Below are 17,228 nucleotides of genomic sequence, written 5' to 3' on the forward strand. Positions count from 1 at the left end.
AGATGACTGCCCTCTGACATCCTGGTGGATCTATCACATCTTCCAGAAGGGCAACAGAAAAGGTTATCTATGACTTCTACTCAGATCTGGATACCCACATACCAAATTCCGCAGGACAGATAAGTCCTTCCCAGCATTCTCCCTTCTGAAATCCTACACGCCATTTCATCGGTATAGAAGCATACAGCACCCGGTCCAGATAAGGTCAGACCCGAACACCTAAAGAACCTGCCACCAGTACTCATCAATACACTGGCTCAGCTCTTCACACACTACCTGTCTGAATGCAAGGTTCTGTCCCAATGGAAAGCCAGCAGGACTGTTCTGTTATACAAGAAGGGAGACATCCACGACATTGGCAACTATCGCCCAATCTGCCTGTTGTCCATCATCTACAAGTTATTCACTCAAGTCATCCTGAATAGGATTGGTAGAACAGTAGATGAAGGACAACCATGCAAGCAAGCCGGGTTCCGAAAAGGATTCAGCACAATCAACCATATCCACGTGGTGGCCAACCTCATTGAGATTTCACAAGAGTTGAAGATGCTGCTCTGTCTAATGTTCATCGATTTAAAGAAGGCCTTTGATTCTGTTGAGACTGAAGCGGTCTTAGAAGCCCTAACCAAACAGGGCATTCAAACTCAGTACATACTCAGTACATCAGGGCATTCAAAATCAGGATCTCCGTGAGATGTATTATGGATTTACCACCAGGACCTCACCATTCTACAAGGAAGTGATCATCGACATAAAGAGAGGGGTTTGGCAGGGCAATACCATTTCACCAAAACTCTTCAGTGCCACCCTCGAGAACATCATGCAATGACTGGAATGGGAACAAATGGGAGTGAAAATAGATAATCGGCAACTACACCACCTCTGCTTCGCTGATGACATCGTTCTAACAACACCAAATATTAGCCAAGCAGCACAAATGCTGGCTGACTTCAACCGAGAGTGTGGAAAGGTTGGACTGCAGCTGAGTCTCACAAAAACAATGTTCATGAGAAACGGACTAGTTCTTGATGTTCCATTTGCTTTCAATGGAACGAACATCTCTGAATGCAGCAGTTATGTATACCTAGGTCGAGAACTCAACATGACCAATGACCTGGCACCTGAACTGTGCAGGAGGAAGAGAGCGGCGTGGAACACCTTCAAAAGGGTTGAAGAAGTAGTTAAGAGATCGAAGAACCTCAGGCTATGGGCACATCTTTTCGACTCCATCATTCTTCCTGCACTAACATACACCTCAGAGACTTGGACCTGATGAAAACAGGATGAGAACGCTATTAGGGTCTCCCAAAGAGGAATCAAAAGAGCTATGCTTGGAATATCACATTTCACTCAAGTGAGAGAAGGAATCTGGAGTTTGACCCCCGTCGACAATTGAGAATCAGGGATGCTGTCTCATTTGCCACATTGAAAATCAGATGGGCCAGACACAATGTGATTTGAAGACTAGAGCTGGACTAGAGCTGTTACCAACTGGATTCCATGGGACGTCAAAAGAACGCCTGGTCGCCCACCGACAAGATGGTCAGACTTCGTCGTCAAGACCCTAAACGAACAGTTTGAGGCTCTTTGTGTTCCTGGAGCCAGCAGATGCCATTGGGCTACACTAGCACTCGACAAGGATGAATGTAGATGTTACTGGTGCCTGCTCAAGCAAATCAATCAGCAATAGGATGACAAGTGACAACAACATAAATAGAACTGGAAATCAGATGGAGGAAGATAAGTATTGGTTAGATTATTTAACTTATATGTAGGACATAAAAAAATTCAAGAAAAGGCAAACAACCAATATAGCCAAATGAAAACAACTCCTTGGATTGTGACTTCGAACAGGAGAGAAGTGAAGAGGGGGCTGAAGGGCTCCAGGGATACAACAGACTGTGGTAGAGACAGACTGGGACTTTGATGGCTGGTCATGGAATGGTCAACATACATTTGAAAAGGCATGAAATTTTACTCTGAAAAAATAGTCTTGCAAATCAACACTACTGAAAATATTCTATAATACAATGTCTTTATTTTATTTAATTTGGGTCACCGTGGTTTACAATACTGCGAAAATATTCACGCACAACATGTTCCAATATCATGCCTTTCCCAAGAGTGTCCATTGCCCTCCACCCTGTGTCTCCTCCCAGTCCTATTCCTCCCTTTCCTCCCCCTGTGGTAAGCTTCCTATTAAAGACCAGTTCAAAGTCTCCTTTATCTCTGGACATTTGTTATACCCCACATGAGAGATCATTTGTGTGTGCCCTGCCCTTCTCCCTCTAACTTTACTCAGCATGACAGCCTCCAAAACTATGCACATAGTAGTAAATTGCATGACCTCATCTTTTCTTATAGCTGAGTAATATTCCATTGTGTTTGTACTATAGTTTGTTTATTCGGTCATCTGTTCTTGGACTTGGGGTTGTTTCCAGATTGTGGCTATTATGAATAGTGCTGCAATGAACATACATATGAAAATGTCTTTTCTGAATAGTTTTTGGGCCCTGGGGGAAGATGCTAAGAAGTATAATTGCTGTGTCATATGAAAGTACATTTTCTAGTTTTGGTGGGGAAGTATCCATATTGTTTTCCCAAAAGGTTGGACCAGTAGATATTCCTAACAGCAGTGAATGAGGGTTTCTTTTCCCCTACATCCACATCAACATTAGTTGTTTTTGTATTGTGAGGTTTGACAATCTCACCTATGTAAGATGATTATCTCATTGTTTCAATTTGCATTTCCCTGATGATAAATGAAGAATAATTTTTCATATAAATTTTGCCCATCTGAATGTCTGTGAAGAAATTTCTGTTCTGTCATCCCCCATTTTGGGATGTGATTTTTAATTTTTTTTTCTTGTTAAGTTATACCAATGTTTTATCTCTCTTAGACATTAGCCCTTTACCAGATAAGTGGTGGGCAAATATTTTCTCCCAGTCTGTGGGGTATTTTTTTATTCTGCTCATCACTTTTTTTGCAGTACAGAAGCTTCTCAGTTTGAGGTAGTCTCATTTGTTTATCTTTGCTTCCATTTGTTTGGCCAATGGCACTGAATCCTTGATGATGCCTCTAGCTTCAATATCACAGTGTTGTGCCTATGTTTTCCTCAAAAGGATCTTTGAAGCAATGTCTTTATATTTCATGTAGTTTTCTCTACCTCAGAGACCCATGAAAACACCTATGCCCTAATATTTTTATATATAAGCCAATTATGTTAACCATACCACCATGGATAACTTTTTAAAGATAACTGATCGTTGAATATATATTACATAAATTTTCTTACGGGGCTTATAAGTATGTGAGTACACCAATGTTTCTTGTTTATTATTCTGTGTGTTTACTCGTTCACTCACTATTTAGCTTACTCTATAAGCTAAGTCAACCTCACAGTGTGGAAATGGAGGCAGTCAGGCATATCACAAGAATACAGGCTCTGGAGATAGAGGCTATGAAGATCCTTGTTCCTCCACCTCAGCTGAATTACTTTGATCAAATTAGTAACTTAATTCTTGTTAATTTCCTAATATTTAAAGCTGAGACTATTATCCCAGTTGTATTATTTACTGGGATTATTATGCCGGTTATATTAATGTATCCCATTATACCTATAGGAAACAAAGACAGATGTCAAGTCTGACACATCAGAGGTATACTCTAGAAGGTTCAGTTTTTCTTCTCAGCAAGAATTCTTTCGTTTTCTTTCTAGACTACTGCAATATGAAATATTGTTTTATATATGCAGTGTTGCCACACAATGCTCACAACCAGAGTGCTGGGATAATGTTTTGGCTTTTGGTTTTGATTTGGTTTTGGTGTTGTTGTTATTTGTTTGTTATTTTTGTTTTTGAGTCACAGCCAGTAGTGCTCAGGGTTTACTCCGGGCAGGCTCTGAAGAACTTATGGGGTGCTGGAATCAAACTCAGGTCAGCAGGGTGCAAGGCAAATGCCTTATCCATGCTGCAGGCTGAACTATCTTTCTGGCCCTTCACTTCCATTTGCTCTGGCCCCTGGTTTTGTTTGTCTGACAACAATATAATAAGCAAGAATTCTTGGCTGTTCATTCCAGTCTACTTGGTAAAAGAGCCTCTCTTCCACAAAGTTTCATATTTAGAAGTATGTTCCATAATTCTCCATCTTAGGGACTCTCCATTTATCCAACTGCTCCTAACTATTGATCTGCTTTCTCTATAATCAGGCAACCATGCTATTCAACTAAGGGAAGAACCAGTTGCTAACAGCAGGAAGGGGAGTGCCTCCAAGTCCCCACCCTCCCTTGAGGGAGTCTTGAGGTTCCAGATCATCAACCCACAAGTGGCAGAGTGGCAGCAACAGCTGCCCCCACACTCATGAGCTCACTCTCCAGTCAAGGTGTATGCTCCTGAGCAAATAATTCCTGTGTCTAAATTGATTTCAACTTAGATCAACCTGAGAACTTGGCAAACATGCATGGTTAATTTGCAGAACTTCCACTTAGGAAAAACAGGAAGCCATGCATTTTTCAGGTAGTAAATGACAAAAGAAAATAACTGCTTCTTGTATGATATTCTACACAAAATGTTGAAGGTTGGGGCAGGGAGAAAGAATTACGGTTTAATGAATAAATTTCATTTGCCTACACATTCTACTTTTGAATGGGGTATATTAATATAAAGTTTTTATATTAAAGGTGAACATGCTCTGACACAAGCTCCTATTTCACTCTCCTGAGGACCCTCAGAGCCTCAGGGAGCTCAGTAGGAGGTCCCCAATTTAAGGTCCATAACAGAACACATTGAAAGTTGCTCATGCAAAGATTTTTTTTAATGTTCTAGCAAAATCCTAATGAGATATAAGTAATTAGTTTCCCAAGAGAAACAGACACTTAAAGGTCCACAATGAAGCACGGCATGTGAGACCAGGGCTAGAGTTTCCACCACTGGATGCTAATAAATGCTCTGTTCTGTGAACAGACAAAGATCACCCAAGACCCTATTTAAAAGCTGGACCAGCAAAGCCAGAAATAACTGCCAAATAGAAACAACTGCTCAGATGATAACTTGCAGAAACTGGACATTGCGGATGAAAGTCCATGAGGAAAGACTGTAAACGTGCAGTATTACCTAGTCTTCACCCAACCCTCACCCTGCTCTTCTTTCTCAGCACCTAGTTCAAGAAGCCAAGGAAGAATCAGATTTGTTTTGCTCAATGGCGAGTATCCAGTTATTCCAAAACTGCCCTCATTAAATGTGTCAGAAGAGCATTCTTAATGTTCTTGTAGGAGCTAAAGAAATAAATGGTGCAACCTTTCCATTTCCTATTGTGGGGGCGAGCAAGGCAGGGAACACACTGGCAGAGCTCAGGACTTACTCCTGGTTCAGCTCAAAGATCACTCCTGGCACTCCTGGGACCATTTGTGGTACTGGAAATCAAATTGGTCACATACAAAGCAAACCCTTTACCACTACCCAACACCACCACCACCCTGCCCCTCCCCATACCATCTTTCTGGCCCTCCAATCCTTTTTTTTATTTTTTTTCCTTCTCAGATTATTTGCACTTTTGTTGACCTTCTTTAAATAACTTAACAATTCCTTCTTTCTGAACTAGTGTGACTTTATTCCTCTTCTCCCATTCCCTAAATCCCTACCCTTCAACTCCAGGAATAAAACAACTTAGTATGTAATAAAACAAAGAGAAAACAGAAGTGTAGAGTTGGAACTTTGTAGTTATTTATTCCTATTCCCTCTTGTTGTGGGAAGGAGGGGCACTGTGATTCACCAACTAAAAATAAATAAATTAAAAAAAAAAAAAGACATAACAGTTTTCTCTAAGATTCTTTGGACTCTAAGAGACAAATCATAAAAGAGCACCAAAACATGAGCCACATGTTTGAGGAAAAACTGGTGTGCATTGCTAGAATTGAAAAATTATATCACAATTCTTCATTTGGCCTCTGATTTCTGCTTAATTAACAGACACACTGATTGACCGCCTGAATACACATCTTGCCATTACTCAGCAAGGCCCAAGGCAGAACTGCTATTTCACTATTTCACCCTTGCTTAGTCTCTAGGCGCGGGGCTGGAAATATGTCTGGATGTGCTTTACTACACACACTTTGCATACAGGGACCCAGTATCTATCCATCCACACCATCACATGGTCCCCCAAACACCGCTGGGAGTGACCCCCCAAGTACTGAGCCCAGAGTAGCCCCTAAGCACTGCCAGGAGTGGCCTAAAACCAAAACAAAAAGATAGTCTCTAAAAGTATTTTTAAAGGCTTGAAAAGATTCCCTACTGAAAAGTCACCAAAAAAAGGACTGCTCAAGGGTGCTCTGTGGTGCCAAGAAACACCACGGTACATTTTATTATGACATACATTTAGCCCTGGACTCAACAGAGGACAAGCAGAAGTTTCCCTTTACCGGACTAGTAAAGTCTTTTGCATCAGGAACTTTCAACAATGACCAAGGTCGGAGCTCAGTGGCAGAGGGCTGGACTCAGAGGTACTTACTGAGGCCCTGAGTCCAATCTCCAGCACCAAAAGAGAAAATTCACCAATGCCCGCCCCCACTCCTCCCTTTCAGGGCCCACCTGTTGACATTACCTGTACAAGTGACGGTTGTCTTCAAAATCTTCCTGGCCCCACTTTCCCTTGATGTCTTCAATAACATGATTCTTCAGGAATTTTTTCAGCAGCTGAACTGTTTGTTTGCGGGTCACCTCAGGGCCAAAGTTTTGACTGCACCGCAGCAGCTCATGCAGCCAGTCCACAGCCTCAGATGCTGTGAAGCAATGATCATAACTTTTGAAACGGCAGCGATGTTTCCGTAATGGCATCCTAGTGCGAAAAAGCTCGACTGTTTCATTCCACTAGAGGGAAAAGAGAGAAATATACTTACTAATCAGTTGACTGACTTAAAAAAAAAATTACTAATCCCAACATTTAGCACTGTCATCCCGTTTTTCATTGTTCATAGATTTGCTCGAGTGGGCACCAGTAATATCTCCACTGTGAGACTTGTTACTGTTTTTGGCATATCAAATATGCCAGGGGTAGCTTGCCAGGCTCTGCCAAGCAGGCAAGATACTCTCAGTAGCTTGCCAGGCTCTCCGAAAGGGACGAAGGAATCAAACCCAAGTCGGCCGTATACAAGGCAAACGCCCTACCTGCTGTGCAGTCCAGATCCCAACAAAACAAAGAAAGTAACTTTTCTATTTACTGTTTTAATTTGGGGCCACACCAAAGGTACCTAGGGACTACTCCCAGTTCAGTGCTCAGGGTGACTTCTGGCACACTCAGGGGACCATGCAGGAACAGGAATCAAACCCATGACTCCTGCATGCAAAGCATGTGCTCAGCCTGCTGAGTCATTTTTCCAGCCCTTATTTTTATCTAAATGAATGCCATAACATATGGAGGCTTGTATATTATGTACAACCTTCACATCCTAAAGAAAAAAATAAACATTTTTAAATGTATTTATAGGGGCTAGACAGTATAGCAAGTAAAGTCCTTGCAGGCTCAATCCCCAGCACCCCAATGGTCCCCCAATCACTGCTGGGAATCATCCCTGAGGAATCATCCCAGAGAAAGCACTGGCTCAAAGACAGTGATGAAGAATAGTAACAATAAATAATTTATCCATTCAATAAATGCTGACAATGTTGTCCTCAAGTTGTTCTATCATAATAAACTTGCAGAACTTTTACGTTAAGAAATCATAAGTCGGGGCTGGAGCGATAGCACAGCGGGTAGGGCGTTTACCTTGCACATGACCGACCCGGGTTCGATTCCCAGCATCCCATATGGTCCCCTGAGCACCGCCAGGGGTGATTCCTGAGTGCACGAGCCAGGAGTGACCCCTGTGCATCGCCAGGTGTGACCCAAAAAAGCAAAAAAAAAAAAAAAAGAAATCATAAGTCAAAGTGCACATTAAGAATAAGCTTATTAAGCTTATTCTTACTATACATTATTCACTTCTTGCAGACCCTAGTTTAATATGATTTACCTCATTCTGCATATAACTACTCTTTGTTATATAAAGCACACCGTATAGAAAGAAAAAAACCACACAATATACAATGTCTGATACCAAAACAGATCTAAACTCTACAAAGTGTTTTCGTACTGAAAAAAAAAAAAACAAAAAACAAAACCTAGAGCCAGGCCTAGATTACATGTCTATGATGTTCTTTCTGGAGCCCTTTCTAGAACATCTTTTTAAATCCCTGGCTCTTGATGAGCCCTCTGAAAAGGCCTAAAAATTCAAAGCCATGTTTTCAGCTGTTTATTCTTTTCTTAATACATCATGTCACAAACTTTTATTTTAAAAATTCTGTTTGGAGAAGTACTAGTTATAATAGACAAAATAATAATTAAATGCCCATTGATGTTAAGAGATAAACTGTGATTTATTCATGTAATGGGATGCTGTATGACAATGAAAATAAACTCTGCCTATAAACACTATCATAGATAAAATGTAACCCTGATATAAAAAGGCTAACATGAAAAATATTCTGGTGCCACTTAAAGTTTTAAAAAGCAAACAAAACTATTTCACTATTTGAAATCAAGAGTGATTTAAAATTATTGCTTAAAGCTTTAACACGGGGATAGTACAATGGGTGGGATGCTTGCTTTGCAAATGTGGCCAACCAGGTTCAATCCCCAAAGTCCCATATGGTCTCCTGAGCAGTGCAGAACCAGGAGTAATTCCTGAGCATTGCTGGGTGTAGCCACCACCAACCCCCCAAAAACTTTAACAATCATAATAAGCTGTTAATCTGTTTGAAGGTAACGGCTGAGAAGGACTCAAGGAGGTAAAATCCCGGATTCTTGAAATTCTGAAATCTAGTAACTTCTTGATTTGGGTACTGGTTACATGGGGTATTCTGATAACTTAGTGAGTTGTATATTTATGATTTGTGTACTTTTTAGGATTATGTTTAACAAACTAAAAACAAAATATATATACACATATACACACACATGTGTGCTAATAAATTAAAATCCTCCATAAAAGCAGCCCATGGGGGCCTGAGAGACAGTACAGTCTTGCACACGGCCAACCTCAGCTCAATCCCTGGTATCCCATATTCAATAAATCAAAGTTTGGGGGGTGGAATATCAGCCGACAACATTCTCTTACCAACTTGAAGCTAAGCATGAACTGTCTGCCAGGCTGGAGCAATAGCACAGCAGGTAGGGCAGCAATAGCACGCGGCCGACTGGGTCATTCTCCGTCACTCTTGGAGAGCTCGGCAAGCTACTGAGAGTATCCCGCCCTCACAGCAGAGCCTGGCAAGCTCCCTGTGACGTATTCGATATGCCAAAAACAGTAACAAGTGTCACAATGGAGACATTACTGGTGCCCACTCAAGCAAATCGATAAACAACAGGACAACAATGCTACAATAGTGTTATAGTGCTACTGGTAAATTGAATGTCAAACAGTGAAGGGGGGAAAGCTAAAGACCCAAGTGAGAAGATGAAATGGAAACTCAATGTGGATAGAGGAAAAGCAGGTTAATTGATTAGAATTAAATAAACAGAGGTTGGAGCGATAGTACAGCCGGTAACACGTTTGCCACACTTGCTGCCAATATAGGTTCAGTTCCCAGCAACCCAGTCTCCGAGCCACCAGGAATGATCCTAAGCACAGAGCAAGGAGTTAGCTCTGAGGAGTACCGAGTATGGCCGAAAACCAGAAACAAGAGAACAAAAAAATTAAGTAGGGGGCTGGAGCTATAGCATAGCGGGTAGGGCGTTTGCCTTGCACATGGTCGACCTGGGTTCGATTCCCAGCATCCCATATGGTCCCCTGAGCACCGCCAGGGGTAATTCCTGAGTGCAGAGCCAGGAGTGACCCCTGTGCATTACCGGGTGTGACCCAAAAAGCAAAAAAAAAAAAAAAAATTAAGTAGCAGAAACAACTTACTACTGCATGAACTTTCACTTAACTTTACCATCTGCCCACCTACTTCACCAGGCTATTGGAAAGGCATATGAGATTTTGATTAAATAGATCCCTTATAATGGACATGGTATTTCTGGAGGTCAGTCGGAGCTTTAAATGGAGAGGCCCAGGTTTTCAATCCCTAGCACCTCAGGATCCTTTGAGCACTTAAGGAGTGATTCCCAAACATGGAGCCTGAGGGAGCCCGTGAGCACCACTGGGGTAAAAATAAAAATATCTATCAAATATAAGAATAATATATAAAATTTAGAAACAAATTGTGGCTTTTAATTTATTCTAGAGCTGAAAAGGAACTCAGGGACAAAATCAGGATTCCAAGAAAACAAGCAAATCAGAGAAACGAGGACTATAAAAATGATTTTCTTTTCACTTACTTTATATGGACTAAATTATCATAATCAGAATCAATTAAACTTGCTTAATGCATAGTACTTTATGTACTCTATAACCATAATGAAGAGGTGGTTCTCTAGGACCCAATATTTTGAAGTATGAGAAATATGTCTATGAATTGGCTCAGAGTGTCCAGCAGTTCCTTTACTTGCAATTTGAATTATAGAATAATAACCACTATAAGAGCTTACATGCAGAAATATATACAAAAGAGTCAGCTGTGTCCCTTCAATCCTACAACTGCCAGACTAACCTACAGACCTTCTCCTGTTTGCTGTGTCACAGTTTATCTCCTTTTTCAAGAGATAAGATCAAATATACAGCATAAATTATTTTACACGTAGCTCTAACACCTATCATAGCTTCCTCGATCAATACTTGTCCATCTAGCCCATTCTCTCTAATGTTCCCTGATTTACTTATTCAACCAGTTTCTAACCAATGGGTACAGAGCTACATCGAGTTTGTTGTTTTACAAATAAATCCTTGTTTGTACAGTCTAAAGTTGCAATGCTTGTATTTTTTCCTATTATTGACAGGCAAGATTTCTAAATAGTAACGGCATATTCAAATCAGCTATTACAACTCATGTTACTGTAACAATTTGTCAGCCAGATATGAGGCCACTGACTCTATACTTTGGCTATCTCTAGATGTTATCATTCTCATTCCTGCCAATTTATATACAAGTACTGATAGCTCCTCGCTTTGTTCTGCATTTTCCTATCTTTATCTTTACTCATTTTCATTTCTTCCTCTGAGCTTGCTGTATCTCTGTAGGACTGTTTTCCTCCACAGTTTCTCTCCCCTTAATTTTAAGAATTGTTTAAATCCAGAATTTAAGCTAAGGACAAATTAGAAAAGCTAATCTCATTATTTTTGTTAGCTCATATCCCCACAGTTGAGGATAGTATGCAACATATAGTACCCGAATAAAATGGATATTGCTAAATTAATAAATATGAAAGATTAATCCTCTTTTAAAATATATTAGAAATGTTTGCTCTGAGCCTTATCAATTCATCTACCTGGTCTCTTTGTTGCTGCTAATATTGCTTAAAGAAGTCAATGCTCTTTTTTTTCTTGGAAACTGCAGGGTTTATTCTCTTAATTAAGACATTTCTTCATTACTGTGTTAGAGTGTGAATACAAGAGGCAGAGACCACTGAGGGCCATCTGGAATTTCAAGTAGCAAAAGAAACCTTTTGCTGAAGTAAAATTGTTTGGTTGTTGTTGTTGCTGGGGTTTTATTTTGTCTTGTGTGAGGACCACACCCAGCTGTGCTCAGGGCTTAATCCTGGCTCTGTGCTCTGGGATCACTTCTGGCTGTACTCGAGGGGGACCATATATGGTGCCGAGGAACCCCAGTCAGCTGTTCTAAATCCCTGTACCTCCCTGTACCATCTATCTGGCCTACAGCAAGCCCTGTAGCACTGTCCTCCTGTTGCTCATCGATTTGCTCAAGCAGGCACCAGTAACGTCTCCACTGTGAGACTTGTTGCTCCTGTTTTTGGCATATCGAATACACCACAGGTAGCTTGCCAGGCTCTCCAAGAGGGATGGAGGAGTCAAACCCAGGTTGGCCGCTTGCAAGACAAACGCCCTACCCACTGTGCTATTGCTCCAGTCCAGCCCACAGGTAAAGAATGTTAACTAAAATCACAGCGGTACACATTTTATAACATATGAATATGGCAAATAAGGGGGTTATGTACCTGAGATGAGTATAAGGATATATGTCAAACGTATTTCTAAAAAATGGGAGGGAGAAAAAACAAAGTTTCACAGGTCAGGGATGTTGTTCAAGTGGGAAAACATATGCTTTGTTTGGGTCCCATCCTGGGGACACCACACGCCCCCCCAGGACTGCTCAAAGAGGACCCAACAACAATAAACACATGCCATTTCTAAAAATCCCCATTGTCTGGTATTTTAAAATTATTGAACTTTTTCTTTTAATATTTTAGAGGGATTTCTTTAAATACTTCAATTTTTAGGTGCAACTACTGCTTGTTTGCTTGTCTTAGTTGATTTAGACACCCTGATTTGCATAGGAGCTTACAATAGGTTCTCAGGCTTATACCCGTCCGCCAATCCAATCACACATGTCCCCAGCCTCCACCACTGACCCCAGCTTTCCACCCATCCCACTGCACCCTGACTCCTTGACAGTTACATTTTTAAGTTTAATTCTTGTATTTTGGGTTCCATGTTTACAATTGTGTTCGGTTTAGTGGTTTAGATACACAGACTATTTCACCTCTACATCAGAGGGGCCCAAGGCCACTGAACTTTGCCCCTGTGTTACTCTCAGGGTAACTTCTTGCATATTCTTCTCCCCCCACCCCCATTTCTCTTCTTTTTAGTATTTTTGTTTCTATAATTTAAAGCCAGTGTTTTGCCCATCTTTGTTAATCGTTCCCTAGACACGTTATACTATATACCACATTAGTGGGAACATCCAGTGTTTGTCTTTGACCTCTTGAATTAATTCATTTAACATAAGATTTAGTTCCATTCAAACTGCAGCAAACTGCATAATCTCCTCACTCTTCGTGGCTGCATATTTTCCCACGGTCTGCACGTACCACAGCTCCATTATCCACTCATCTGTCACTGGACTAGGTGTAATGTTTTATAGAGAGAATTCTCTAATATTTGTGTCTTCTGGGTGAAGAGTCAATCATGCCACCCTCCACTTAAAATATTAAGTTATCTTTCTTGACTCTGCTTCTGAACCCTTTCTATCCTACTGAATCTATCCTATGTGGCACTGTAACACAATGACAACAATTAAAACTGTTTAAGTACACTATACCTCTTTGAGGCTAGCCCAAGGATAATAAAAATTCTACTTGCTGATTTCTTAAAAGTCAATATTCTGGGGCTGGAGAGATAGTACAGGGATTATGGCATTTGCCTTTCATCTGGTTGTCCCCAGTTCAATCCACACCTTCACATACAGTCCTCGAGCACTGAGCCAAGAGCCAGGAGTCCCTTAGCAAAGGACCAGGTCAAGGCCCTGATCATCCCCCAACCCCCCCCCAAAATACCAGTCTATCATTTGGGTCTCTATAGTAGACAGTTCACAAATATGAGCATGATCACTCCTCTTCTTCTGCTCAGGAATCTCTTTGATATTCCTCTGTCCATCAAGAAGAGAGGCATAGTATGGCTGGAGCAATTGGTATAGTGGGGAGGGCTATACCATTGCATGTAGCCTACATGGGTTTGATCCCTGCATCACATATGGTCCCCAGAGCCCACCAAGAGTGATTTCTGAGCACAGAGCCAGGAGTAAGCCCTGAGCACCTCAGGGTGCATCCACCCACCACCAAAAAAAAGAAAAAAAGAGGGTTTCCTATCTGCTGGACTTACTTACATCTTCCAAGGCCAGTAGCACTTGAGTTGTTAGACCCCAAGCTGTTAGACATTGCAATAATATTGAATCAGTTAAGAAAACTTCAGCCATATAAGAATTAAAAGTTGCCCCTGATATTTATGGACACTCATCTGTGCTAACTTTGTAAACTCTCGTGCTGACTCTGTAACTCATTGCTAGTCCCTGGACTTTGCCAGGACCATCTGGATTGACTCCCTGACAAGTTATGGGGAATGTGTGCCCTGACCCTGAGCAGTGTTAAAGAAATCATTTTTTCCCTTTTGATCATGACTGTAACTGTATCTTGTTACCCTACCATCTCATTAGGATGTAGGCAATGCTTTGTCTTACTGCAGATTGCAATTAATCTTGAGTGCTCTTAATTGACACACCGGAATGTAGTTAGAGGTTATAAATGTGATTGGAGTCTTTGAGTCATTTGTCAAGGGTCCGAGGCCTCAACCTCAAGCAGTGAATAGGGAGGGTGGAAAAAAACCTTCTTATCCATCCCTCCTCTGCGGTTTTCGTGTCTCTCATTGAATTTGGGCAAACTCGGGTGCAACAGAGAGACCCTAACTGAAGAGTCATCGACAGAAGCCCAGTCCAGACTGAACCCTCAGAACCATGAGCAAATACAATCACGTGCAGCAATGTCTCTGCTTTCCCAGATCCCCTGAAATCACTTGTGAAACTTCACCAGCAAAGGTCATATCCACTCCTGTCAAGAGACTCCATAATCTTGAATGTATTCAAAGTAGTTTCTGAGACCCTGCCCCACCCAATTAAAAAAAAAAAAAAAAGAACTCTCCACCCAACCAAGATTTCACCCTATGGAAGCAGATCCTCTTAGCTCTGGCCTCACTCCAGAGTGGGTCAAGAGAGCAAAGGAACCCCTGTTTATATTCTCCACCTTCCCATGTGAGTCAAGACAGATGTGCCCCTGTTAATATTCTCTACCTTCCCACATGAGTCAAGACCAAGGAGGCTTTTGCTGGCTATGCACCAGGGTGCAGAGAACAATGAAACTCATTCTTAAGCGTGGCCTCAAGTGGCAAGAGACCAAGAAGCAGCATCCCTTGCTCTCAAGGTTCCCACCTTCATCAAGGTCATCTATAACTGCAATGGGCACAGCCAGGCGGTCACCTCTTCCTTCGCGATAACGATCCTGAGTAACAAACATCACTAAAATCTCCCCGTGCAAGCCCTAGAGAAATGGCACGTGCCCCGACCACCAACTAGCCCCTAGCCTGGCCTCCCAGAAGAAGAGGCAGCAGCAAGAGCGCCAGCTCCCTCTCTGCAGCTGGACAACCCTCCGCGTGTCCAGCACCCGCTGGAACACAAATGTTGGGGAAAGAGGAAGTCTGCCCTTGAGCAAACTTTACTGCAAGCAGTTCCATTTGTGACTGCCCACATTCTACATTTTTAACACTCCTGCGAATTCCTGGGCTCTTTCTGAGCTCCCCAAGAGCACAGATTCTGCCCCAGACCTTAGGTTCACAGAGACTAAAAGACAACGGCTCATACCCAAGGCCAATGGCGAGACAGATGATCCAAAAGGGCTGATGCTACTCAGTCCACCTGGCACACCTGGCATAATCCGTGCACTTTCTGTAAACATTCTCATCACTTGCTAAGTAACACAAGACCCAGTTTTCCTTTTAAAACATCACACATACACACACACACACCATGAATCATGTTTAACTTAGTCCTATACTAAGTTCCTCCCAGGTCGGGGAATTTCTTTCTCTTCTACTTTCTAACGAACTTTTCTATTTCCTATTTTGGGCATCTTTATTTCTCAATAATGCTCACCCTGGAAAATGCCGTAGAACCTGGGAACCGAGGAGGAAGGCAGAGCCGCGCCTTCGCCGCGCCTGCATCACCTGCCACTCGGAGCGGGAGCCTGGGCGACCCGCCCCTGCTCTGGGCACCGTTAGGAGGAAGCGCAGATGTCACCGCAGGCACCCGGAGCGGCGACACACCCAGCCCGCAGCCCAGGGGCGGGTCCCCCCCACCACCAGGTTCCCGCCGCCGGGGTCCTTCCTCCCGCTGGCTGCAGGCACCGACTTCCAGAACACAAAGCCCTTTTACTGCGGCGTCCCTGCTCCCAGGTCGCCGGCGCGACGCAGCGCCCCCAGACAGACGGGCCGAGCTCCCGACCCTCTGCGTCTTTCTTCGAGCATCTTCCACGGTCCCCCAACTCCAGCCCGTCCCGCCTCGGAAGCCGAAGCCCGGCCACCACCACCCCCGCCCTGCCGGGGAAGCGAGGGCTGCTGACCGTACCCCGTGGGCAGGACCAGCTCACTCACCAGCCTGGTGGCCCGGTACGGCCCGGGTCCCACGATGCGGTGCTCCATGGCCAGCACGCAGCAGCGGCGGCGGTGGCCGCGCCAGCGCCCAGCCCACTCCGCCTGCGGCGTCGCAGTTTGAATCGCGAGCCCGAGCGCTGCGGACGCTGATTGGACGGCGCGGAGGCACGTGACGGGAACTGAGGGGCGGGGCCGCCGTAGGGATACTCGCCCGCCGCCTGCACCACAGGAGCGGTGGCGCGGGATTTGGGGATCCTGTGCACTGGCTTGCGGGATTCCCCCACCCGGCCCTGGAACGCAGCGTGATGCAGCCTCGCCGAGTCGAACCGGTGGCCCACCGACCCCTTACGCACCTAGTCTCCCTGCAAAACTGGTGCTGAAAAGAGCGTTCCAGAGAAGAGCCCAAAATCTTGCTCGGCTGGATTTAAAGAAACGCCTCGTTGCCCCTCTGAATGCATGGAGAGCCTGCAGCCTCTCCCATAAGGGAGAAGAGGGATCGGACGGGAGCGAGTGGATAGCCCCTACACGGGGCCTCTCCTTTTAATCACATTTAAAACGATTAAAAATAAAAAAAAACTCTACAGCGGAGTGTCCATAGTCTGCAAGAAAAACAAAATGCTGGAAGAAAGTATGGTTGCGCGTCCTGTGTTCGTTTTATTTGTTTATTTTTTGGTAAAGTAGACTTTCTCTTGATTGTGCTGCTCAGAATATTACTGTCCAGCTATTTAAAGAGACAGATGAGGTCTCCACTCGCCCTCTGACTCTAGTTCAAAGTGCAAATCTCAGCACAGAAAGTCTCCAAGACAAAACATCCTAAGAGTTGGGGCTGGAGCGATAGCACAGTGGGTAGGGCGTTTGCCTTGCACGCGGTCGACCTGGGTTCGAATCCCAGCATCCCATATGGTCCCCTGAGCACGGCCAGGGGTAATTCCTGAGTGCAGAGCCAGGAGTAACCCCTGGCGATGCACAGGTGTGACCCAAAAAGCAAAAAAAAAAAAAAAAATCCTAAGAGAGAGCAAAGCATCAAAGCATCAGAGTTCCATCTTACCCCAGTCTTCAGCAAGCCCCTCCCCTCCATTCCTTGGTGCTGGTGTGTTTCTTGCTTGGTTAAATGGTAGTTAGGGTTGTTTGTGTGTGTGTGTGTGTGTGTGTGTGTGTGTGTGT

At 43.4% G+C, this 17,228-nt stretch overlaps 1 protein-coding gene across 1 annotated transcript in view; it reads right to left on the minus strand.

Moving 5' to 3' along the window:
* The window catches only part of DEPDC1B (DEP domain containing 1B), a 67,626-nt gene extending 51,486 nt beyond the window's left edge, over positions 1–16,140 (minus strand). The window contains exons 1-2 of the mRNA XM_055144315.1: positions 16,065–16,140; positions 6,602–6,867 (exon numbers count right to left, since the gene is read on the minus strand). Of these exons, the coding sequence (XP_055000290.1) occupies positions 6,602–6,867; positions 16,065–16,112 (314 nt within the window). The 5' untranslated portion in view covers positions 16,113–16,140. The remainder of the gene's footprint in view (positions 1–6,601; positions 6,868–16,064) is intronic.
* Positions 16,141–17,228: the final 1,088 nt, after the last annotated feature.

Source organism: Sorex araneus, chromosome 1, assembly GCF_027595985.1.
Source record: "Sorex araneus isolate mSorAra2 chromosome 1, mSorAra2.pri, whole genome shotgun sequence".
Taxonomy (NCBI): domain Eukaryota; kingdom Metazoa; phylum Chordata; class Mammalia; order Eulipotyphla; family Soricidae; genus Sorex; species Sorex araneus.